The sequence below is a fragment of the Oxyura jamaicensis genome, chromosome 9, assembly GCF_011077185.1.
Source record: "Oxyura jamaicensis isolate SHBP4307 breed ruddy duck chromosome 9, BPBGC_Ojam_1.0, whole genome shotgun sequence".
NCBI lineage: Eukaryota > Metazoa > Chordata > Aves > Anseriformes > Anatidae > Oxyura > Oxyura jamaicensis.
In genome coordinates, this window is record NC_048901.1 from 4,277,264 (window position 1) to 4,303,415 (window position 26,152).

The 26,152-nt window shown below is 45.3% G+C and overlaps 1 protein-coding gene across 15 annotated transcripts in view; it reads left to right on the plus strand.

The window, feature by feature from the left end:
- The window catches only part of DOCK10 (dedicator of cytokinesis 10), a 153,080-nt gene that overhangs the window by 15,137 nt on the left and 111,791 nt on the right, over positions 1–26,152 (plus strand). For 5 of the 15 annotated variants that reach the window (XM_035335216.1, XM_035335205.1, XM_035335207.1 and 2 more), the window contains exon 1: positions 7,192–7,614. The exons of 5 other annotated variants lie outside the window; for them this stretch is intronic. In XM_035335216.1, coding sequence (XP_035191107.1) covers positions 7,450–7,614 — 165 coding nt within the window. In that variant the 5' untranslated portion in view covers positions 7,192–7,449. Of the gene's footprint in view, positions 1–7,191; positions 7,615–26,152 lie in introns of those variants that run through there. 5 more of the 15 variants (XM_035335200.1, XM_035335206.1, XM_035335203.1 and 2 more) reach the window with 2 other exon arrangements.

The following is a 26,152-nucleotide window of genomic DNA, read 5'->3' on the forward strand; positions in this document are numbered from 1 at the left end:
ACCTTTCCTTAATGTTTACATCTTGTAAAAATTCCAGATTCCCGTTTCTTTAATTTCTTCCTTTTGGAAAAAAACTGCCATTGGATTTTTGGCACTGATAAGGGGAAAAAAAAAAGATCCAAAGCCACATTATTATGGAAATAATATGTATTCTTCCTGTGGGATCTTTCCTATCAGATAAAAGGATACATCTGCAGCCACTCTGTTGGGTGAGTGGGGTGATGGGACATCAGCACATGAGACAATTCAGGTTTTGCTAGCCCCTGTATGTACAAATTTTGCTTTGCGTTTCCTATATCCATATTTTGTGCCTTATTTTCCAGCTGTGGAAGCTTATGCTTGAAAATTGAATGAGATTGTCCATTTTGTTTCCTTGCTCTTGGCTGAACTCTTTGCATATGGGAGACTGTCTCAAAGTGAAATTGCCTTGAAATAATAAGCAAGGATTATACAGCTGACTTTGAGTTGAAAGAAGCCTGATTGGAAGCCTCTTTTGCTCCTTCCTATGTTAGTTGGAAACAGAGCCTTCTGCAAAGTGAAATTGTATGGCCTAAATGGTCAGTTTATAGCCACTTGTTCCTGCCTTTGTGTTTAGGCTTTGGCTTGAGCAGCCCTTCCGCTTTGGTTGTGTTTAGTGCTCTCCTTCACAGGGTACAAATCTGGGCTCTGTTTTGCTAGGCTGAATAAGCCATGCTCTGACACAGTCGTGGAATAATGTAGCTTGGAAGGAACTTCTGGAGGTTGTCCAGTCCAGCTCTGCGCTCACAGCAAGTCCAACTAAACCAGGTTGCTGAGGCCCTTGGCAAGTCAAATGTTGAGGCTCTGTGAGGCTGGGGAGCCCACAGGCACTGCAGTGCCCTGTTCCAGTGTTTGATCTCCCTCATGGGGAAATGTCTTTATTGTATTTAACTGCAATTTCCCTTGTCACAACTTCTGTCCGGTGCATCTCCTCCCAACTCTTTTTCTGCTATGTCGTATTTGTACAGTATTTGCTTCCTAAAGCATTAGCCCAGCCTTAGTTGCTACTTCTGGTGAAAATTCTTTCCAGAGTTTCTCTTAATACGCGGCGGTTTTTTGGTGCTGCGTCAGACAACGGATGAATGTTGGTAGCTCCAAATAATAGTCTACCAGTTTTATGGGATAATAAAAGTTATTATAAAGCAAATGCTTTAAAAAAAAAAAAAAAAAAAAAAAAAAAATTTAAACATTTTTATTTCCTGGTAAATATTTAAGAAAACCACAACAATGCTCTTTGCCAGTCTATAAAATATGTAGTGTTAGATCCAAAAGCCACTGAAGTGCATTGAAATAGAGATTTCAATCACTGCCTGTGGATTACAGTTCTCCCATTTTACTTAATCTAAGAAAAATACCTGAGAGCAATCCCATCACTGAGGCTGTGATAGTAATAAATTACCCATCAACGTGAGAAATGACTTGTGAATCACCGGGAAGCTTCACTTGAGTTGGAAATAAGAACATGGCAATTATTTGCATGCAAGTTATATGTGTATGTCACGTTCTTTTCTGGGTTCTAGCCCAGTTTCTGTCACAAGCCTGTTGGAAATCCTTACTTCGGTCTTTTTATCACTTTGTTTCCTTATCTGTTAAATGGCTGCAGTACATTTACGTTATTACTAACCTTGCTGGGGGATCTGTCAGGTGAAAAGCTCTGTATTTTGGCCATGTGCAGTGTGGTAGTAACTCAGAGTACCCCACACAACTTCTGCGTAGTACTTTTCACCAGACATGACGTGAAAGAGATAAAAGGAAAGCACTGTTGAGGAGGAGGGCATTAGCTCAAGCAGTCACGGGCAGTCTCTTCCTGTGGTTATCAGACCTTTTTTTTTTTTTTCCCCATGCCCACATGTGATGACTTCTGCTTTTAGCATGCAGAGTCAGAAAACAAGTGGGTTGTAGGTGCAGGCTTCATGGCTGGGTCTCTCGTGTGCCGCTGCCGCCCTGTTGGGCCTCCTCAGCCCAGGCCTGGTGCTGTGACAGGCTCCTCATGGCCTGCCCGGCCTGGCTGCGCCATGGCCAGCACCACACTGCATAGACAGCCTGCAGGCAGCCAATTCTTTGTGCCTAAAGGCCTGATTGTCGGTCAATTTGAACCACACGTGTTTGGTAGGGTTAGATACAGCTGTCCTCATCCTGCAGCCCTTCTTCTGGGCTGCCTCCTAGTTACGGTGAAGCTCGCCTGACGCCATTAAACGGCTTGTGTAGTGCAGTTACGTTTTTCTTCGTGTAAAGTCAAGGTTTTATAACTAGTCATTTAATGAACGTGCTGTTTGTGTTATGCTGCCAGGAGAGCTGTGCCTGTTGGTGCGTTTGTCTTTCATGTACTACTCCCTAGAGGGTGCCATACACCCGCTTTCTGCAGCCCTGCCCGCCCTGGAGCCGGTGGCGGCGGCGGTTTCGTGGCAGTGCCAGGAGGTGAGGGTGCTGCCCTGAGCGTCCCGCAAGGCCGCGGGGCAAGACCCTGAGAAATGAGGTGGCTGCATGAGTGAAGCCTCCCGTGCAGTCGCAACCACATACTGCTAAACGGGGAGTTTGCACTGACTGTGGCCTAGTGTTGTTAAATAAGAACTGTTTGCGTCAGTCAAGGATACCTTCAGAAGGAAATACATGCCAAAGTCTCCGGTCATTCAGGAGCTGCGCAGAGCAGTTAGTGAAGTGAATGCTTCTTTCCCAATTCACTAAGGATTAGCTGGTGGAAAATAAAGAAATGTAAAAGCCTTTCGTGTCCTTCTGACTCTGAATCACCTTTGGCAAGACCCTTGGGCCTGCTCTGCCATGTACAAGACCTCATTGTTTCTGGTGTTTAATTGTTTTGAAGCAACATCTTGAAATACATCAAATGTTTTTAAATGACTGTAAGGCCTCAGCTGGAAGGTGTGTTAGAAGGCACTGAGGCTAGTCATAGCTTTTAGCAACCATGAGTGCGTATACTTTCTCTGAAATAAGTGAGTGATCCCCACGTGCACTTCAAAGTTTGTTGTTTGATTTTTATTTTTATTTTTTCTCCACAGAATGTATGGTAGCAGTAGTTCAGCCTAGCACTGCACTGCCTCTCCGCTTGTCCAGATGTGAAAGCTTTGGGACATAACCATGCTGGAGGAGGGGGTAGGGCATCTCTTGAGGAAGGATCCACATAGTCCCTCATCTTCCATGTGCAACCTGGCAGGGGACAGGGAAAAAGGTGTTGGCAACGCTGCCGCAAGGTTATATGTCAGCATTGTCTCCATCATGTCCCGCTGCTTGCTTTAGGGACCCAGTTGTTAGATGAAGCTCACTGAAAGGCTTCAATTCCTATCATTCCTCAGGCATAAAGCGTGAAAGGAAAGGAGATGCATTAATGACTAGTTTATTTCATCAGGCAGACTGCTGTAAAGACAGCCTCTTGGAGTATTTCGTATATCTGACCCAAGTCCTGATGCTAACTGCTCATGAGCTGGTTAGGATTCCACTGGGTGTTCTGAAGTATTCGAGCATGAAGAGGGACTTTCAGACTTGCATGCATATTTTTGCTATGATTTCCTTGCGATGTCTTTAAGAAAACAAATACTGGTGACACGGACCTCTGTGTCTGAAGAAAATTCCCTTTGCTAGGAAGATAATGTCTGTCAGCTCTTGTTTTGGAAGGGCGATGTGAGTGATAAATTATATCATGCTGAGAGATGACAGTAGCTCACCAAAATTTCGTTCATCTTTGTCTACATTAAGATAGAGAATGTAATTTTCCTGTTGTAACTTTCTTGAAATGTTTGCCTGCTACTTGTATAAGCCGGACCTTTCCAGCAGTTCTGCTCTAACTGTGGGTCTCTGCGTGGAGCTGTGGCAGCCGTCACCACATTGCCTGTGTGTTGTTGGGAGCTGTTTGCCATCTGTACCAGGAGGTGGTAGATGGAATAGTAACTCATGTAAGATAGACTTGGAAAAAATTAACGACTTTTTCCCAGGAGAATAATTCATGCTTTAAAATGGCCTTAAATTTGATGACATATTCAAAGTACACAAAGAGAAAAAATAATGAAATAGAGAAGACTTGTGGGAAGGAAACAAACTTTTAAAATGGTGCACTAAAGGGCTATGAAATAGGAGTGCATGAAACTATTTGGTAATATCTTTAGAAAGTATTGTAGTCTGCAGAAAGAGAAGTGCAGGAATATTTTCAGAAGAGACTTCAGCCAGTGCTTAGAAAACGAGGGGTTTACACTTCGCTGCAGGCCTCCTGTCAGAGTCAGTTTACCTCTTCAGCCCTTGGCTGCCCCTCTGTAGAGCTGGCATCTCTTTCATGTGGAAGCTGAGCCTGGATGATGGATAGCTACTAGCTCAAGAATCCAGATGCCCTTGACCTCTGCTTTCTAACCACAGACTTTATAAGCCATGGCAAGTGTGACCCACTTCTGCTGTTGCACAGCTTAGCTGCTGCACAGACCCAGCCCTTGGAGCTGCCAAGGACTGGGTCACTGAAATCATCTGGTTTAAAATAACACTCTTGCTTCTCCGTGTTTCAGTTATTTCTTTTTTAAATCAGGATTCCTCTACTGGTCTGCTTCCCAGCCTGTTCTGTAAACTGTCATGCTGGTGCTACACGGCTACTTGAGCACAGCTGAAATGACTGCTGGTGAAGAATGGAGTGCGAATGGCAGCGGGTGGGTTTGAATGGGGATATTCCTGAGCCCAGCCTTGTTGCCAAAATCTTTGAAATGGGGAATTAAGGCCCTGCTTGCACAAAGGAGGATTTTGCTTCCCAAAGGGTTTCAGTGAATTCAGCTTCTGGATTAAAGTCCTAATTAACACAAAACAGTGCTTGATGTTTCACTGTAAGAGTAACTAATGCTGTTAATAGTTGGTGCATAAGCATAATGTATGCTGATGAGCATACCCCTGCATTTACAAAAATAAAATCTGATGGTGTGTATGTTGCATGGGATGTCCAGGCATTTTTTTATTGCGCTGGGAAATTTCCTTTCCATGCTTTGTGAGATTTCCTTAAAACAGAAATGTTTGGCTTTTAGGTTATTTGTTTCTTAACAGATTGGTGGTTTGTTTGTTTGTTTGTTTTTGATTCCCTGTGTCCATTAGCTAAGTTTTTGCAGTTCTCGAATTTTGCACATGGCCTGAAAGGCCACTCTTAGCTGCTTTTGGCTTGTGTAGTTTACTTGGTTTTGGATTAAGTCTTATTTTTCTTCGGTAAGAGATGCCATGCCAAGATTATGTCATTTGTACTTGTATCTAATAATATCTTAATCCCCAAATAATTGTAATGAAGTCACTTGGACTGCTGGCAGGGAACAGCTTGATCCAAAGGCCACTGAAATGAATGAGATTCTTCACTGGGAGCAAAGCAAAGCTTTGGGTCAAGCCCTAGGGTGCTATTCCATGCGTGCGCGTGTGTGTTGGAAACCAAAATTCATAAAAAGCCCTGCCAGCTGACTCCTGGTGAGCAGAAGATGTCGTGCAGGCACACACAAGATGTGCTAGCAGCCCCAAGGTAGCAGAACAGTTGCCATAACAGCCAGCAACAGACATTATGCAGGAAGTCACCCAAGCCCATGTTGATGTTGCTGGAATTAGAATAGGAATTCAGCTCTGCCAGCTGCCAAGTGCATCTTCTGTGTGGCCAAGGTATCAGCCTCAGTTCTGGAGCAGGCAGGGGACTGATGAAAACATAAACAATAGCAGCAGCAGGCAGGATTGCAGATTCGGTGCAGAAATCACACAGCTGTGCCACTGTGCTCTTGTAATCGCATTAGAAAAGTCAAACTAATAAGCGTGATACGTGGCCTCCTCTGCAGGGCAGGCTGCCTATGGGCACACGCAGCGTTTCAGCACGTGAAGTCGGAGCCGTGCGGGTGGCCGAGCCGGGTAGGTGCATTGGCAGAGCTGTGCGTGGGGTTGTGCCGTGCCCGCTGCTGCCCCTCGCCCTTTCTGGACGCACTCAAAGCAAGCTGCTGTCAGCCAGGGCAAGAAATAACAGCAATGGGCTTCTTGCTTTTAAAGGACGTATTTAGTTTTCCTGGCGAATGCTTTAATTAAAATTGTGTCCTTTGCCAGAGTGCTAAGCAATTAAACTCTAATCAAACCCAGAAGAAAACATTTCCATGGAATGCTTTCAGTGCAGTTCCTGCCTGAGGTTGTAAGGAGGAGTGTTATTTACAGAGATTACATTAACTTGCATTATAAGGTTGCAAGGAAATTGATGACAAAGCTCTCGTGGCTTTCGTTAGGAATCAAAGCCTTCTGATGAAAGGTAAATATGTTTTTGGATGCACATATAATAAAGTTAAACATATTAGCTTAAAAGCAGCTTCTCTGGAAACCGTATTGGAAATTTAGTCTTCCCAATGTGTAGGAGAAACCCATTTTCTGTATATATTTTTAGTGTCAACTTCCTCTCGAGTGCTTTTACCTTACGCTGTGCACCATTAGCCCGTGCTGGGTTTCCAGGTCAGCCGTGTGATTTCCGAGCACCTCTGAGTGCTGCTTGCATGCCTTGTCCAGCAGGAGCCAGAGCAGCTACTTGTTCCCACTGCCTGCCTGCAGCTGCCTGCGTCCTGCTGGGTAAAACACTGAAATGCTTTCCCCTTACCGTTCTTGGAAAGTCACCAGTGTCTCGTTCAGTGAGACCCTGTTAGCAGAGACCCCTCTCAACACAAGCCTCCTATGTAGACGTAAGAATGTCTTACTCTGCAGAACAAATGCATGTGTGGGAACACGCAACAACTGCGCTATTGAAAGGCATTTCAGAGCTGAACACTGCTGGTTCTCATAGAGCCACGGCTATTTTAACATGAGCTGGATGAAGCAGTCCAGATTTTTTTTTCCACTTGGTACATTTAAAACTCAAATGAGCTTGCTGTGCTTCAGAAAATTGCAAGATGTGAAAAGATTACAGCCCAAATCCCTCAGTGAGCTTTAATGTTTTTTAGCATCAAAACACCCCTAAGCGATAAAAACAGCAGTGCCGCTAATGAGAACTAATAACTTTCCAGATGTTTGCTATTATTTTGCTGCACATGACTTTTTTAAAAGGTACGTAAACTGATCCTGCCAGTTGTTGATGGCTGTGTGCGTAAGGAGCAGCTGGTTTGCTTGGACTCTGAATTTTCATACTTTCAGTTCCATGAAACTGGAATCAGAGGAGGAGGCTTACTGTGCAAGAGAGGGAGCACATTTTCTCGTGTGAATTCAGAAGCAGGGGGAGAGGGGGAGAGAGCAAAGGATCGTAATACTGCCTGTGCTTCAGTTTCAGTGGATCAAATCTTTCCTCTATCTGCATCCAAGCTATTTGGTTGTGATCAGATGATCAGAGCTCAAGGAAGCGATTGGAGAGCGAGCTGGCTGCAGCTGCACTGTAGGCTGTTTTCAGGGACAAGGAGCCACTGTTTTTCAAACGTAGCATAAACATAGAAGTTATTTTGTAGGCTTCAGGATGCAGATATGGGTTGTGCTGCCAGCATTGTTCTGCTTCAAGCCTTTCGTTCTGTGGTACAGAGGAACTGTCCACATATTTGTAGACGACGGCGACGAGAGGAGTTGTCACATGAAATCCTGCCACTGGATAGCGATGATGAAATGAGCAGACCCAGGACTCTCCTCATAATGGTACAGTATACTTTAATCAGAGAGAGTTGTCAGAATTATTACTACAGATGCTATGCCATTTATTTTCTCTGACTATGTAATCGGAGGGAGAGAGCGTTTGATAGGCTATTTGCTACTATAGATTATTCTCCTGGTAGATTTGCTGTCTCTGTTCTCAAACACGGCTGAAATGTTACTTTAATCTCTTGCTAAAGCTGCGAGCTACTTGTAGGCTCAAATAACTGGTCTGTTTGTTGAATTTACTGATGGATTTTGTTACTGTCTGTGAGACGAGCAGCTCTGGAGCCTGGAGTGCAGTCGTGCTTTACTTCAGACTTGGAATTCCAAACAGCAGACAGCTTACAAAATGTTTACTAAGTCTGTTCATCATAAAAACAAAAACAAACCTGAAAGATAGACAAAACCCCTTTACTTTCACCCAGGATGCAGCTGGAATTTATATCGAGTTGTTTGCAGATCAGCTCCCGTGTGTCTTTGCTGCAAACCGTTTGCAGCAGCAAGATGTTTGCAGCTCACCACTTCCCGGCTTAGAGAGTTTCCTCGGTTCTGTAACAGAGGGCGGCTCGAAAGACTGTCTCTGAGAGTAATTTTCTCTCTGAATTAAAACTGTTTTATTTTTTATTTTGTGCTTGGAATATAATAAGCAGTATAGCTTTATGAGGAATAGTGACGAGGTTGTTTTCATTACAAGTCATTGCTTCAGCACGGAGAACGTGCTGACCACCTAGTTACTGCTCTTCCTTGCTGATCCACGCAGAATGAACTTTACCGTCTTGAACCACCTTGAAGCAGCTCAGGTCTGAGATGGCAGCGGTTTAGTACTCCGTGGCTCATACTTGGTTAAATATATTGTATATATATATTGCCAAAACACTGCAGATAGCATTTTTGTCAGTTTGTCAGAGTAAGCAGGTACAGCATTTGAGTGATGGAAAATGGTTTTGTTGTTTCTTTCTCCTCTCTGCAAAGGATGCTATGATCAGGTCCAAAGCACACCCCCTGACACCCGGCTGTAATACAGAGCAGTAACTTAAACGTAAGTGGGTGGTGGTAACATTGGAGAATTTAGTAGCTGTCATGAGGTCTGGCAGCGGGTTGAATAGAGCATTACTGCCCATAGAGGCGTGTGTTGCAGCTATGGCAACTATAGTAGCTAGGATCCAATCCAAGCTGTGCTTTAATTATCAGCTGAGGGTATTATCCAGTGCTGGGGTTGTAGCTACTGGTCACAAGGACGGAGAGCATGGATTTCATCACTGCAAAGCTGATGTTTAAGCATCTTCTGCTTTAAAATCCAGTATATATAAAACAAACTTTTTTTCTCCCACATCTCCTGGTTAAATAAACTACTTCAACAGCATTTAAACAAATAGCTGTCTCCCTCCCAGTAGTTGTTTCAAGCATAATGACTTGAGAAAGATCTGGAAGAAATTGCAGCATGTCAGAATATGAATCATCTGTGCAACTTGCCTCATCCCTCACTACCAAAAGGGTGGGCTTGGGCAAAGTGGCAGCAATCAGCGCACCACGCTCCCCGTACCCAAACACGAGCTAGTGGGAGCCTGGGTTGTGGTTCTGCTGGCAAATCCTGCGAGAGTGGGGCTCTGAGAAGTGAGGCCTTACCAGGAGCTGTGGAAGCTCTTGGCAGCCCTGCAGAGAAGCCCAGAGGTGCTGAGCACGGACAGACGTCGGTCTGTCACCTGCTGCGGGGGAGTGGGCTTTGGTCCCAAGCGCCTCTGCCCATTGCGGTAACACTGTGAAGGAACGGGACAGCAGCAGTTAAAGCACTGATGCTTATCCTGTCAGAGCTGCCCTTCCCCAGGAGATCCGTGGGATCCCTGTCTGCCCCAGCTCCTTGGAGAAGCGGAGGGAGAGCAGCCACAGGGCTGGCTTCGGCGCGGCAGGCGCTGCAGGGGGGAGCTGCTGGGCAGCTCGGGAAAATGGTCGTCCCTCTTGCATCTTTCCTCGCGGTTCTGGATGGGTGTTACCACTGTGGTTTTTCTGTTTATAGGCAGGCTAGAAGCAGTTAATTGCATAACTATCTAAAATAAATCCTCGTGGAGCTTTGCAGGGAGGCATACCAGGGGTGGGGAGAACCGGTGAGTTCAGGAGGGAGCGCTGCTTCAGAGCACTTTTGTGACAGGAATCGATGGTCCTGGTTCCACTAAAATTCACGTGTTACTTGAATAAGCAGCATGATAAAGAGGACCGGAGGCTACTGCATCTTAATAAAGCGTGTGTTACAGTCCTAACGATTTTTTTTTTCTCCCTTGGTCTGTTGTAGATCATTGAAGTTTATGTCTGGATAATACAGTGGAGACAATTATGTAGACAAGTAGAAGAGTGTTTAGTTCAAACCATCATTATTCACGTTGTGCAGATGCCAGGAGCTAAGCTGATCCCAACTAGACCACTGAGCCCGCAGGTCTGAGGGCAGGGCGTGATTGGGGTGCCCAAGGAAGAGAGGCCAAGAAGTCCCAGGGCGCAGAAGACCCGAGGCATCGTGATGTGCCGGGGGCTGCTGCGGGTGGGCTCCTGTCGGCTGCCGAGCTGGCACTTGTCCTGTCTGCCTCCTTGGAGCTGCGTCGACCCTGGGCCTCCTTTATGAATGGGTTTTTTAAGTCCCCAGCCCTGCTGCATGTTCTCACGAGTTTGTTTGCCCTGGGAGAGAAAAGTAAAATGTAAATGTTGCCTTGATATGGAAAGCAATCCTGAGGCTGCCTGTGCTAAAATACTTGCAGTAAGCGTAGGGCACTACAGAGGTGCCCCATCTTCCTTTATTAACTCTGAAAAGGAACATCTGTGTAGGTTGTCCTAGGAATTGTGCCGTTAATGGTCATGTTTGCAAACATTACAAATGAGGGGAAAAAAAGGTGTTAGAGGAAGTCAGTTTGCACTTCTGACATGAAAATATCTGGCCTGTGGGTATGGTTAAAAAAAAAAAAAAAAAAGCAATATCCTTTTTTACACTTCTAGTTGCTTATCCTGTGCCATATGAATTTGTTTGTGCCCTTCAGTTCTGAGCGTGCTTTGCTCGCCTGTGGCTCTGCCGCTCCCGCAGCCGGGAGGAGGGGTAAGCCCCCCAAAACACGCCTCCCTGCAGAGTCAGGCCCAGCAAGGCAGCAGCTGGCAAGGAGCTGGGGGCTGGGAAAGGGAGAAGGTCCCAGTACAGCTTGCCGCTGTTGCTGATCAACCGCCTCACAGGCACCGTGTGAAGCCTGTAGGTGTTGCAGCAGGCACGCCCAGCATCCTTACTGAAAACGAGGACCGATGTCTCTGTTCACCGAAGTTTTTTTCTTTTCCAGTTTGCTGGTGTAGAAAGCTGGTATTTATCCTTGGGTAAGGCAGATCAGTACTCTGACTGGATCCACGGACCAGTGGAGAGACGTAAAAAAGATAGAACTGGGAAACGTCTGTCTCTGTGTCAGCTTCTGGACAGAATCCTGGGAGCTATCGGAAACAAGCCATATAAGTATTCAGCAGCCACTAGCTAGAAGTAGAAGCTGAATATTTGCATCGAATAGATCGTCTTGTTATTTGTTATTTATCCAAAAAAAAGTACACGAGGTAGTTAGGTTTGAGATATTAAAAACCTGTGCAGAGTATATGCAAATGACTATGTGCTGGTTTTTGTTTGTTTGGGGGGGGAGGAGAGAGAAAGGGAAGAGGAAGATGCCTGAGGAAATAAAATTTAGTTCTTGGGGTTATACAGAACTGTTTGGAAGGGAGCGCTAACACTTAGATGACACTTTGCATTTGGGGCCGGTGACTGGAACAGAAGTTGAGCTTTATCTGCTAGGTCACTGACTGCTTTCTTTTCACATGATTTATTACAAGCTTTGGCAGATGAGATTTGTGTGGAAGATAAGAGCAAAGCATGATATTTGAGGGTACGGTTTTCCCCCTCCCTTGGTACCCAGCTACACGAACACACGTAAAATGCTTCACGTTTTGAACAGAATGTCATAACTGGAAGTGACGTGAGCCTGAGCTCAGCAGCAGCGAGGTGATGCTTCTGCCCCCTCTATTTAATTTGTCGTCCCTGAAAAGAGACAACTTGCAGAGGTTTTCTCTCTTCGTTCCAGTTACGCAGGAAGTGTGAGAACCTCCCCTGTGACACAGACACAGGTTAGCTTCTCTGCTCTCGTGTACAGGCAGGGCTGGGGCACTGTCAGAGCTGCTTCGTGCCACTTTGTAAATGGAAGCTTAGTCTTGTGCTCTAGCGGTAGGAAAGATAAAAGTATGGCTTTAAGGTATTTTCCTGACAAACCTCTCATCTAGTACTTAAATATGCCTCCGGACTTGTTCCTTGAGCTTTGTTGCACAATGTGCATTAACTTCGTTTCTAGTTTAAATAGTTCCATACGTTGTTTCTCCTCTGCATGCATTTACGGAACTGGAATTTGCAGCGTACGCGCACTCAGTACCAGCAGTGCGTGGCGTTTCTAGAAATCATTCTGCGATCTCCCACTCATGACTTACTGGTTTCGTGGGTAGGGGCTGTTGCAGTGCCTCCAAACGGGGAGGGCTGGCAGGGGACGTGGAGGGCAGCGTTAGGTTTAACTCCGTGAAGAGGAGCCGTGTCTTAGAGGAGGGGAGTGTCTGTGAAAGGCTGAAGTTTCCAGCCCCAGATAACTTGGAAGAAATACTCCTTCACATCTCTCAGCTCAAGTCAGAAGCTTCAATGTAAAATAAGTTTATTGTTATTTACAATAGATATTTGTCTTTAATCAACATCCACTTTGGCACTTGACCTCAATAGGAACAGCCACAGGTCTATATTTGAATAAATGAATAATGTTCAAGTGCAAAGAGAGGGAAAACGTAAAGTGATGCACAAAATGCAATTCTACTTCAAAAAGCCATTTTTGCAACTGCTACTGTTGTCTTAGAGGCTTCTTTCTTGTGTCTGATGCTCTATAGGCCTGCTGGTAAATCCCTAGCAGTGAACTCTTCCCTTCAGAGGATGTGTACCGGCAGACACTGGTGGGGCTCAGCGTTATAATCAGCAGGGTGGTACAGGAGGGATGGTGCCCACCTCACTTCTCCAGGGCAGTGTGTGCTCTGCTGTGCTACAAGACGTTTGGTTTGGGCTTTTAGCAGTTTCAGCAGCAGATAAAGTTTCTTAAACACAGATGAGAATGAGCCCAAAATGGGGATTCATTTTCATGTTTAAGATCATTGCAGTAACAGTTGAAGTATGCCTCTGACTGAAAAAGGGATGGCGTAAAACCAGTCTTTTTCAGTGGAGCAAATCTTCTCCATCTGACTTCAGTACAATTTCATCTGTGATTTGAGCAATAATGTTTTATATTGCTTTCACCTCTTATTGATGTTGAAGTAATGTGTGTAGCACAATAGTGTGTGGAATTAAATTATTACGAATCTGTGAACTGAGTTCGTTTGACAGCTTGTGAAGTCTGTGGATTCAAAACAATAAAGCAGGTGGTGAAAATATGCTCCACAGAAGAGGATCTTCATTTTTTATTTATTTTTTTACCAGGAAGGGTAGAGTGTAATTCAGAAGAACATAGAAAAATCTCTGTCAGTCGCATTGCTGGGAGTGCTTCATGGAGGCTTTGTGGTTTTCTGCAGTTGAGATGTGTGCTCAGAATGCTTCTTGGGGAAGAAGGCGATTGACCTGTAGAAAGCTAAAGTGACCTGATTCCTGCCAAAATGGAAACGAGGGAAACTTTAAACAAACAAACAAACAAACCACCTTCAGGCTTTGGCCATCTGCAGCCATACTGCTTCGCCTACTAAGCACATTTAGAAGCAAATCTATGCATCCGCGTGCTTGATCCGCTGCAGTTGGCAGCTTTGGCTGCTGTGCTCTGTCTGCCGTTCTGCCTGGCTCTGCTTCTGATGGGCTGAAGCAAATGCCAGCTTTCTGCTTTCCTTGAGTGTTTTGCTCTTTGGGTCTTCCTCCGTGCCTTTTTGATGGTGTTGAAGTGTTTCCGTCTTATAAAGGAACAGTTAGGAACAAAATCCCGGTGACCTGACAGGCCTGGGATTCTGGAGTTGGGTGAGCTATGGTTGTAGAACTCTTCCATAGTACGTGATGTAAATAGGATGAAATTATACCCAGTCGGCCCTGTGTGCAAACCCTGAGTTTGTTTGTTTGCTTTCTTGTGTTTATTGCAGTATTAAATACATTTACCATGGAATAGGCGGTAAGGAAAAGAGAAAAATCCATGTAATAATAAAGAGTGAACGTAGATTTAAATGCCAAGCACAAGGCACAGGAAGAGCAATCAAAAATAACCACAGTAATACCACTGAGGTTCTGGAAACTCGAGGAAGTGCTTTGAAATGTATTTCTTGTTCAGAAACACAGAAGGCAGCGGAGGTTTTCTGTTCCATGCTGTCAGTATGTGGCATGGTGTTCAGCAGAAAGCAGAATACACTAAATAAGCACTTATGTATCTGTGACCGGCAGCGTATAGGTCTACTTTCAGAGCCATTCTCTTTCATGTGCACCTTGGGCTGCACAAGTAGTTCCAGGCTTGTGTCTTAGTCAAAATCATTCGGTGTTTCACCTCCCACAGCAGGTCCGGGACTGCTGACCCCGGGGTGGGCGAGGCGAGCGCAGTCGTGGCTGCTGGGAGAGGGGTGGCTCGGAGATGGGGGCAGAGAAGCCAAGGGGAAAGCACTCCTTCCCCTTGTCTGAAAAGAATTAGGCACGTTGCTCTTAAACTCGGGTACGATTTGATCCTTGAGGGCGAGCAACCCCTCTGGATGTTGACAAATGAAGGTATTCTAACCGACAGGGCTTTTTCCTTCCTTCTTGTTGTTACCAAGAGGCTTGTTTTTTGCTTTGCGGTGAGTATTGGTTCCTCCTACCAATGCTAATTCCTGCTTCCTTCCCGAAGTGGAAGCTGTCTTCTGCTTTGACTGCAGGAAAAGTGCAATCCATCCACCTCCTGGTGAAACTGGAAATCTCAATAGAGTTTGGCAGAACTGTTTCTGATACTTCTCATTTCTATGATTTTTCTTATTTATTCTGAATGTCCTTGGTCTAAACCCAGTACAAATAAACCAGGATTCCAGTTCAGCCCATTCAGAAACAAGCATTATGCAAATTTGCATTGCTCATTAGAGGCCAAGAGATGTATCTGTCAGCCTTTATCTGTTTCATAGAGATACGCGCATCTATTATTCCCTATGCCAGAATTGTTTGGTGTCCATGTACGTAGACGGTTCCCATTGCTCTGCAGCCTCTCTGGCAACCTGTGGCCAGCAAGGTGGGGGGACGTGGCTCAGTACAACAGGAGTCATTTCACTTCCCTCTCCCTAGTACCAGCTCCTGAATTGTTCTGCTTCAAACAAAGCCTGTGTGGCTGCTGACAAGGCCAGAGCTGTGGCAGAAAGAGAAACGGAGGAATATATACGGTGAGCCCATCTGTGCTTTCAGGTCGTGTGACTGCTGTATGTGCAGTAAAACCCAGCCTGCTGCTTTGCATCCCAAGAGAGTTGCCACCTGATTTCTAAGGGCTCTCAAGAGACTCTGACTTCTAGGTTACATTTCCTGTATCATTTCGCCCTTCTGATGAAAGGCACGGCCCCTTTTTGACTGCTAGGTGACTGCTGTCGGTCTGTGGGTGCATCCAGGTGACTTCCAGGTCACCATACCTCCTGCAGCTTAAGAGTAACTGCACAAACACAGGTGAATGGTTTTGCTCTTCCCTTAACCAAAGGTTATAAGGTGCAGAGAGGCAGAACCCAGGATTTCATTACCAAGGCTAAGCAGACTTTCAGTGTATTTAATCCTTTCAGCTGGCACTAATTGGCAGCTCTGTTTTTGTGAGTATGTGGAACAAGAAATGAGGTCTCTGCCAAGGTGCTCGAGTAACTGAATTATCGCTTGCTGCAGCGCTGTTGCTTCGGGAACACAGAAGCAGGCACGGTGTCATCAAAGTGTCTGGAGCTAAGGAAAGTGGAGTGTCTGCGAAATACAGGAGCGGTTTCTGGTCTGCTAGCTTTTGAATCACTTCATCTGAATAACCAAGTCTGTAGCCTGAATTATTGCATGGAGAGAGGCGTGCCGTGGTAGAGCAAGGGTTAGCATTCAGCGTCAAAACGCACGTCACTATTTAATGCTTGAGGGTGTTTTGGGTGGCAAGGGGCTGGCATCATCATGGGGCACTATTCCATGTCCAGTCCAGCCTAGATTGGCTCAGACCATGGACCGTGACCTCCTCCTCCGAGGTGGGGTAACCGTGCACATGCAGACACGTTCCCAGTCAGAGCGAAGCCCTGCACACCAGTTCCCTCGTTGTTCTGGGGGTCACTTATTTCGTCTCCACTGGGACTCCTATTCTAGATACAGGGACCTGCATAAATAAATGCATATTATTAAAAATGTACTTTTTGCTTCCTGTTAAATTGGTGCCTCGTCAGAACAAAATGTTATGTTCTGTCTGAACAGAAAGAATGTGTGCAATATCTTACTTTTACAATTGCAGTCTGTTAATAATTATTGCCAATTTGTGGTTAGCTTAAAACATAATAGAATCTGTGTGTGTGGTTTGCAATGAAAAATAGCCATTGTAATGTTTGTCAGACTTCTTTATGCCTCAGGGATCACTCTGAACGCAGCGTATGGAACCAATTGAAGTGAATACTTCATGCCTTTGGTGTTTGTTTTTCCTTATATCTCGTCTGTCAACTGCTGTGCTGATCTCCTTTTTATTAGTATTGATACATGCTTGAAGATGAGACAGCCAGATTGAGTTCTTGGTTTTACATGTGTAAATCCAGCAGGATATAATGCAGTAAAACAGAAAAACAGATCAGAAGTATAACTCTGCTGCCCCCTTCCCCTCCCCCCCCTTTTATTTATTTATTTATTTATTTATTTATTTATTTATAAGAAATCACAGAGTAGAAAAACTGTGTGGCCTTGGCCTTGCTGGATCAATCCGTGATGAGCTACAAAAAAAACTAGTATCACAGAATCATCTAGGCTGGAAGAGACCTCCAAGACCACCGAGTCCAACCTCTGACCTAACGCTACCAAGCCCTCCACCGAACCATATCCCTAAGCTCTACATCTAAACGTCTTTTAAAGACCTCCAGGGATGGGGACTCAGCCACTTCCCAGGGCCGCCCATTCCAGCACCTAACAACCCTTTCGGTATGTTGGGAGTTCAACATCTTGGCATTATCACTGACAACTTTTCTTTGGCATCTCAATGCAGTTTTGGTGCTACCTTGATGCTTTCAGCAGGCTGTGACTTATATGCTGAAATTAGATCTTTCAGAGCGTAAACCGTAACGGGGGGAGATTAATTACTGACGTGTGTGAATTCCTGGAACCAGACAAGCTGCTCTCCTTCTGAGAGGTTTCTTCCATCAGTGAATTATGTGCAAACATACTACAGCTCGCTGTGTAGCAGATCTGATCTTAATAGAATTACAACGGCAGACAATTTCTTAGGAGAAACGTTGCCTGGAAGTGCGCCTATATTTTCTCACTTTTGGCTACTTGGGGCTTGAAAGTAAAGAATACAAATGGTGCTCGCGCAGCCGATCTCCATTTCTTTTTTCCCAGTGCCTTAGCTCCGTCTGTCCTTACCCCATTCTCCCACGTGCTCGAGGAGCCTTTCCTCATCTCCCTCGAGCTGCCTGGAAGTGCAGGCTGCGTCCAGCTGCCTCTGCGGTCTCGCCAGCTGGCGCTCAGGCCTGGATGTGCTCAGCCGGGCCGTGACTGCTGGGGTTATTTGCAGTGCCTGAGCTCCTGCAGCTATTGACCACCGTTAGCTCTTTGGTTTTAAGCAGGGAGATGAGGCACGGCCCTACAGGAGGTGCAGCGATCTATAGGGTTAGCTGAACGCGTGTTCGTGGCCGGGAGTGCCCAGCTTCCTCGGCCTCGCGGTCTTGCCGCTGGGTTTCCTTTTGTCTTTTGGCTGACCCAATGCGAATGAAGCCCAGGCCCTTGTTGGCCATCTCGGCTCCCAGTGTGCCCCATGGCGCATCCCCCGCCTGGCTGCGAGCAGCACACATGCAGAGGGTGCAGGGAGAGTCATCCTCACCTCCACGCTGGTCAGTCTGGGGGGAAGCGTTTCCTGTTTCTGTGCAGACTTTTAATGAACAAATTTTCCAATATTTGAGATACATGTTACAATTTGCTGGTCTTGCCTTCCTAAAAGGGGCACCTTGCCCCCTTTATCAGGTAATCTCTGTTTCTGCTGGCAGTGCAGCTAAGCCGTTGGTGAGGAAGGACTGGTGAGCGGAGTGTTCACGTGGCCGTCACCTGCTGCTGTTCAGAAACCCTCCGGCAGCATGCCCCCGACTTCCTCGGGCACTGTGCAAGCACAGGATGCCCCAGCGTGGTGTCCAGAAGTACAAGGAAAACTCATGAACATGGTTTGAACTGAAGAAGCGTTTGGAAATAACAGACGTGCTTCTTAGCATGTGCTTCATTTCATATCAAAATTAGAAGTGAATCCTGCCGAAGCCGGGTGCCAGTATGTTTGTCGTCCTTTATTGAATCTAAGAGAAACAGAAACTGTAAACACTGGTTAATAAAATGGAGCTCTAAAACGTTTTTGCTTTATAAAAAAAGGCTGTTCGTGAAGAATACACCAAAAAGGACCTGCCCACATGAGATGTCTGAGAGATGAGTTGACACAAAAGTTTGTACCAGTTCCCACTGAGAATTTTCTTTACACAATATTTTTAAGCTGCCAAAAGCTTTTGCACGTAAGAAGTGCTTGCCAATTTTCCTTTTTAAATCAAAATCAAGGGCAATTTTAAGTTACATGAGCCTGCAAAAAGAATCTGAGTTGGTCGCTGAATATTGCTTTTTGTAAAACATGTTCAAAAGACGACCGTATTTCTTGGAAATATTCTTACAAAGGATTTGCTCCTAGAATCAGACCCTGTCTGCAGTGCTTCACGCAGAACAAGGAACTGAGTGAGGAAGAACTGCAGCAAACTGCTTTGTTTCCCATCCACATCCTTTTCTGGCACTTGCTCCTGCCTGGCTGTGCTGTGTATTTGCAGGCAATCAGAAGTTAACCTCTTAGCTTCTGATTTTCTCACCGCTGCTTTTGTGTCCCGCTCAAGTGATAGTAGAAATGAATCAAGATGTTCCTGCTGTTTCAACAGGAAGAGAGAGTTTTCTGGACTTTCCAGAATTAACAAATAAAATAACAATGCCAACTAACGCGTTACAGAATCAGGCTCTCCATGACCGGTTCCTGGTGGTTCCTGGTGGTTAGGCAAGAGTGAAGGTTGAAGGGCTTGTCTTCACTGTTGGCTCCAAAGAGCAAGGCGTGGGAGTGGGGAAGAACACAAGGGAAGAAATACTGGCTGACATTCATCCTGTTAGAGAAAACCGTTCGGAGAAGGCAAAGGAAGAGGAATGGCTACGATTCAGCTCCCAGCCTTGCAGAGGCTGGGACCTGGAGGCTTACAGCAGCTTTGCTGTGTTAAGAATGACATAGTTCTGGTCCTGCTTTCTTGCTCACTCAGAAATCATAAATAAATTTTGCTTTTTGATCTATTCTTGGATAACAGAGTTCCGTAGCAGCTTCCTGGGAGGTCTTAAATACACAACACAATTCAAAACACACGTACTGGAATTGTAGAATTACAGAGAAGGATGAGGAGGATCAGTAAAGGTAGACTGTGACCGTGTAGATAAAGAGGGGACCTGGACTGGCCTGACTAATAACTACAAGGGGATATGATGGAAGCTGAAAAACTAAGGATGGTGTCATGTGTAGCCTTAGCTTGCAGTTCCTACTCTCAACAAGAGAAACTAGAGTCATCACGTGAAACTAGCGGATGGTAACTTTGGGGTGAGAGGAGGGAAGTGAAGAAAATTGGCTCAACAGAATGAGTATCTGAGCTGTGGATTTTCTTGCCACCAAATATTTAACATCCTCGGTGCTTGCATAGATTTAAAGAATGATGGGGTACATCCATGAAAGAAAAGTGTTCGAGAATTAGTAAATATGGACGATGGCACCTTGGCTGGGAGCCTGCATGAATGGAAACTGGAGGAGTATTCAGGAGAAATACTGCTAGGCTTACTGGTTTCTGTGTTTTCCGTAGGCATCTGTGGACTCGTAGATCCAGAGAGCTGAGTTAAATGAATTTTCATCCTACCCAGGACGGCCATGCTCATGTAAACTGCAATTTAGCATGGCATCTAGGTGAACATTCAATACTTTGCTTGCTACTGAAATGATACTCTGTGTTTTGTCTTGCCTCTTACTTACCTGCAAGTACGTCAACTTCATCGCCTGCTCACATGAATTACTGTGCATTTGTTGCAGCCTGCTGGCCACGTGCGTGGACCTTTCCTGCGAGCCCGCTGATGCGTGGTAGCATGCTGTGCATCTGGACCCTGCGCATCCCTCGGCTGTTTGTTGCTGTGAGGTTGGGGTAATTGAGGGAGTAGAACTCAGTGGAGTATGTTATGTTTCCTTTTGCCAAGGTTGGGGTTATCTTCAGTTTTGATTACTTTACGCAGGCCTTCACAAACCACAGGGCTGGTTCTGGGATCCCAACCACTGCCCCGTCTGTTTTTTCCCAGAATTTTTATCTTCTTATTTTGGTAATGCTGAAGATTTCATGTTTGTTATGAGTCTGTATGAAGATTAGCAGTTTTTAGTTTAGAAATTAGAAACAGAGACTGGGAAAGTGAAAGAGTTACCTGGAAGTATGGACAATTATGTCAGAGTGAGAAATACATTACTGTGTGTTGGCACTGGTAGTCTTCACAGTTCTACTTTGTGTTGTAGGAGATCAGGTAAGAGAAAAGGAATGTCAAAGGGATGCAGGATGTCTTCTCTTTTCCACTAGCAAGCTGAACTGATGTAAATGTGACTTGCAGGATTTTATGTTGCATTCCTTTTTCTCACTGAAATAAGAAAATAATCTTGCTTATCTGTACGTTGAATTTTTTCTCTCTTCAAAAATGCCGTTATTTACCTTTTGACAACAGGATCGAAATGATGAAACATTATAGCAAGTGCTTTCTTAGTTGCTTAAGATACCCACAGGCAGTAGAAGAGAGCTTACAGGAGCTTATAAAGTCGAATATATGCTGTAAGTGTGTAAAATCAAACATACTGCTTGTGCTGTCGGCTTGCATTCGTATGGAGGGAAGAGTATTTTAGTACTTAGAAAAAAACAAAGGAGAATATCATAGGACATTTTATTTTTGTGTGTATATATACACATGTATTTGTGGCACTATAGATGTTGTTTGTGACCTTGAGTAAATGAGCTGCCTGACCTCCTTTTGCTTCAGCTATTCCAGCTGGAAAATTGGGTGGAAATGTGGATTCTCTTTGTAAACCAGATGTTGCTGAAGCTGAGCTTTTCTCTGTAAATAAAATGAAAAATCATTGCTGCAACGTAGGATAGACATGAATAGCAGATACTAGAATTACAATCAGAAAAGCATGCAATGGAAGCCAAAAAAACAGGGCAGCCGCAACATGTCTGAAGATAGTAAATTTAGATGATTAAATTATTTAATGGCCTTTTATGGCCCTTCATCGCTACGTGTTTTGTTATCAAGGGCTGATTCCAGTCCAAGTAGATGAAAACAAAAGGATAATGTTTGTTTGAAATTTCCCAATGGATCAAGCTAAAGAAGAAATTAAAGTGATTGCATATTTGGTTTTTGTACGCATCAGCAGGACAGCATTGCTAATGGAAAGTTTATTCTTCCAGCCTGATTGCTGATGTAAAAAGAAGCATTTTGTTCGCTAAAGCGAGTATGTATAGCCGCGTTTCTATTCAACCTGTGCAAAGATGCCTGGAACAGAAGATTGCTGTGCTCGGTGCTGCTGGAGGGACTCACGCCCGCAAAGGGGGCCGACTGGCAGCACCGCGGCGCGGTACGCCCGGCTCGTCCCGCTTCGCCAAGCAGCTGCCTCCCAAGTGCTGGAAGGGTGCAGAAGGAATGGCAGCAGGCATGGGACCCACGAGACTGGTTTTCTGCTGAGTGCAGGTGTTTTTCCACCTTGGGAAGCTGCTGGAACGATGCTGCTGTTGGGACTGTTTATTGAATGGTAGAAATGTTATCATGGCAAGGCAAAAGCAGCACAGGGGGTGCATATTTAGCAGTGTTCCTAGATTTTTGGAGAGGTAGGGACTGCTGCTTGCTCACTTGAGCCTGCTTCTGAAATAATAGTGAGACGTTTGAGAGTTGTAAAACGAGCGAAGGGGTAGCAGGTGGCTTTTGGAGCACAGGCGTTATCAGCAAGCTCTTGTGAGTACTTATCAGGCTGTGTGGAGGCGATGAAATACATGAGCTGGAAGGGCCCTTGAGTGCTGTATGTGACACCACACTGGAAACTGCACAAATGCCCTCCCCAAGGCCTTTCTCCTAACAACCCCGGGGATGCTTTCAGCCCCCAGTGAATCCCATCGACCCTGGCAGTGCACAAAGACTGGCAATCCAGCCCGTCAGCAGCTCGTGGCACCACCAGCTCAACCAGAGGGTGCGTTGTATCCTTCACGTGGGACACGGAGACTGTGATGGTTTCGCTCGGGTGGGTGACCGAGCTCCACCACAACCGTTCTCTCACTCCCCCTCCTCAAAGAGGAACAGGGAGAAAATACGATGAAAGGGGCTCAAGGGTTGAGATAAGGACGAGGAGATTGCGCAGTAATTATTGTGATGGGCAAAACAGACTCAGCATAGGGAGATAGTAAGATTTATTGCCTATTACGAACGAGCTAGAGAAGTGAGAAACAAAGGAAAGAAACCAAAAGCACCTTCCCCCCCCATCCCCCCTCTTCCACCTCCTCCCCCCGAGCGGCGCAGGGGAACAGGGGAATGGGGGCTATGGTCAGTCTATAGAAATTCTTCTCTGCCGCTCCTTCTTGGTCACTCTCGTCCCCTGTGCTGTGGGGTCCCACCCACGGGATGCAGTCCTTGCTGAACTGATCCAGCGTGGGCTTCCCACAGGCAGCAGCTCTTCAAGAACTGCTCCAGATATGGGTCCGTACCACGGGGTCCATCCCTCGGGAGCAAACTGCTCCAACCTGGGTCCCCCACGGGCAGCAGCTCCTGCCAGGTCACCTGCTCCTGCGTGGTCTCCTCTCCACGGGCTGCAGGTCCGGCCCGGAATCTGCTCCGGCAGGGGCCTTCCACAGGCCGCAGTCTCCGTCGGTGCAGGGCCACCTGCTCCACCGTGGTCTCCTCCACGGGCTGCAGCGTGGAACCCTGCTCCACCGTGGTACTCCATGGGCTGCAGGGGGACATCCTGCTTCACCATGGTCCTCACCACAGGCCGCAGGGGACTTCTGCTCCGGCGCCTGGAGCACCTCTCCCCCTCCTTCTTCACTGACCTTGGCGCCTGCAAGGCTGTTCCTCACTCCTCTCACTCTCCCAGCTGCTGTGTGGCGCAGCGTTTTTTTTTTTTCCCTGTCTTAAATATGCTCTCACAGAGGCGCAAACAACATCACTTATTGGCTCAGTTCTGGTCAGCAGTGGGGCCCTTACCAAACATGGGGCAGCTTCTAGATCCTTCTCACAGAAGCCACCCCTATGGCCCCCTGCTACCAAAACCTTGTCACATAAACCCACTACAGAGACACAGAAGCTTCTCGCAGATTTGTTCCACGTGAGGTGCACTAATAGCTAGGGCATGGAGAGAAGGTGAAGGCACAGAGGAATGGCTGTGCTGTCAGCCTGGGGAGGAAAAAAATGGACTGATGTAGCTGGAGCTGCTGACAACAGGGACTTTTCTGGAAGCATCTGTTAGCAGAACTCTGAGAAATAGTTTTGTTTTCATGGGTATTTATGCAGGGTCATTGCCACCCTGCCTCAGAGAGCTCACCTTGCGTGCTGATGTCATTTTTACCATGATGGATTTCCAGCCCTTTGTCTGCTCAGAGCTAGCTTTTTTTTTTTTTTTTTTTTTTTTTTTTGGGGCAGAATGCAAGTATCAGCTATTGCAATGACATCGCAGTGTGTTTACATGTGGAGGCTGATGTCTTAGCTTAAGTTACTCGTAGATCGTAGGTAGAGTCAGATTGCTCAAAAATAAAAATAATAATTAAAAAAACACACTAATTCTCTACCGGTTGATTCAGCACCAGAGTGACTTTGAAAAAGGTTGCGCCATATGTGGTTTTTCCCTTAACCAGAAAAGCAAATTATTTTTTTTGAATTACTTTGATTTTTATGTTCCTCTCTCCTTCTCTTCCCCCCCCCTCCCCCCCCCATTCCCCTCCTTTTTTTTAAAGGCGACTCAAAGCACGGATCAATACTGAACATTTCATTCCCAAAGACAATCTCTTCTTGATGGAGTGAATTTGTTTATTTTTCAGTCATTAATGACAAAGGGTTTGGAATGGAGATAACTAAGCTTTCTGCATTCTCTGGTAGGCGCTAGTAATAAAAAAAAATAAGAAAACTTGTTTCTGATGCTGTTGTAGTAATATGCTTTGCCTTTCCGATGTGGAGCTTTAAGGAAGTTCAGGTTTCATGCATTCACAAGCCACTAAAGAATACTTGCTATTCTTGACGTCTGGAAGATGTGGATGAGATGAATGCATGGTGTACAGTCATTGGCACCTCACTCACAGTCCCGTTAGCGGGTTTTTGGCAGTCACATCTGAAAATGTGGAGTCACTCATTACAACCAATTTCCTGGCAAGTGCTTGGACCACCGAGAAGATCACAGATTATATCTGATACAGCTTGCTTCATCATCCAAACGCGTAACTTCTAGTGACGTTGCCCTGCTGCACTGTTCAAGGTGTGACCGACAGTGACGGTGGGCTTAGCAGGGGATTGAAAATAAATGCCAGGCGATGAATATACAAAAAGTGGCATCAGGATGTATTAATATAGCTTATCTGCTGGCGCTGCCTGCAGGTAGTAGGGTATAAGTGTGTTAATCTCCCCATTACTGGCCTTAGTAGTTGAGTGTGCTAGCAAGACCTCCAAGTTTTGCAACTCCTGCAGCCCACATCCCTAGGGTATAAGAAGAGGCTGGAAGGCTATGTGGAGTAGGTAAAAAAGGATAGGGAGCCTGTTGTGACCCTCTTCTGGGTACCATGTTTTCTGCCTTCTCCCTGGTACCTGAGCTGATGGCTGCCTGCTGGCCACATGCTAACATCGTGGCCACACATTGCAGAATCGTTTCTGTTTCCATGCCAGGGGCTGGGTCCTGTTTCTGGCTGTCATCCCATGATTTTTCTTCAGCCGCTGTGGGGGTGGTGAAGTCTTTTCCCCTCTGATGGGCTTCAATCTTGATGCATGCTTGAGAGTGCCTAAGCCTGCTCGAGCATGACCTCTTGTTGGTTAGTACCTGCTCTTCTGTATTTCTCTTATTCCTTTTTGACTGAGCTCTCCTACTCTTTCTATTAGGTTGTCCTGTCTCATTTGATTCTCCGTGTGTGCTTTTTTAGAGCTGTAGTTGTAAGAGAGAAAAAACTCTGTCTGCGATATGACCATGCAAATGACCATGGGTGTGCAGTTATTTATGGGCACAAGTCAAGACTACGTTTTTGACTTGCACTGTTTGTGCATGTCAGCGTTCCTCCCAGACAGAAATACTGAGCAGGAGGGAAGTAATCATTCCCTGGCGCTTGCTATGAATTTGATTTTTGCATGAACTAAAGCTTTATTTTGATCTTTCTCGGTGGGAGCAGGTAAATTATATTATTTAGGAGGACAGCATTGTGAATTCAGTATTTGCAAGTGAAATATTCAGCAACTCAAATATTTAACCTGTTTAGAAGCATCTTTTTTGTTGGTTGAAGATATGTACTTTAGGGACTGAATTTTCATATCTTCATAGGGCTGCTTGCTAAGAACTAGTGGCATTCATTTTCCAGTGGTTGAATTACGTACTGTAGCAGTGGATTAGTTTTGTCCAGCAGTACATTTTTGCATATTGCTGTATATCATAGATTCAGGCTAAAGTCAATGAAGCATGCCAGTGCAGAGATTTAAGAGAGAAATAAATTAAGTTGGACAGAAGATCTGAAAGAAATGTAGGAAAAGAGAAGAAAAGAATTATTAAAGAATTTATAACCCCTATCAGAAAGCTGAATGCTACTGGTTATGAAGCAAAAGGAATATATAGCTATTCCTTAAAAGGATTAGACTTATCAAATGTTATTATTTTGCCTATCTAGATGTTAACGAGTTTCTTCAAAATGCTGGGAACAGATGAAAATGTTCAATGCAGGCAGCAATTAAACCCTGAACTAACCGCCTTACATATGCTACTTAAGTGCTTCAGTGTCCTTATTTTGACTGTATGAATTGGATGCAGGACTTCACAAACGTAAACAAGGCTTGTGGATTTCCTGTGGCCCAATACCTCTTTTCGTGGGTTAACTTGGAATATGGTTAATACTTTTTACCTTACACATAATCGTTCTGGATTTAAAATCAGCACAGGAATTTTATTTATATTAACTGATTTTATGATTATTAAATTACCATCCCTGTGTGGATGCTATAGCTTATTAGTTATTTGCTTGCTTCAACCTTTAAATGGTGCTGAGAAAATACAGGCTGTCAGAGGAATGGCAATAAATGAGTTTT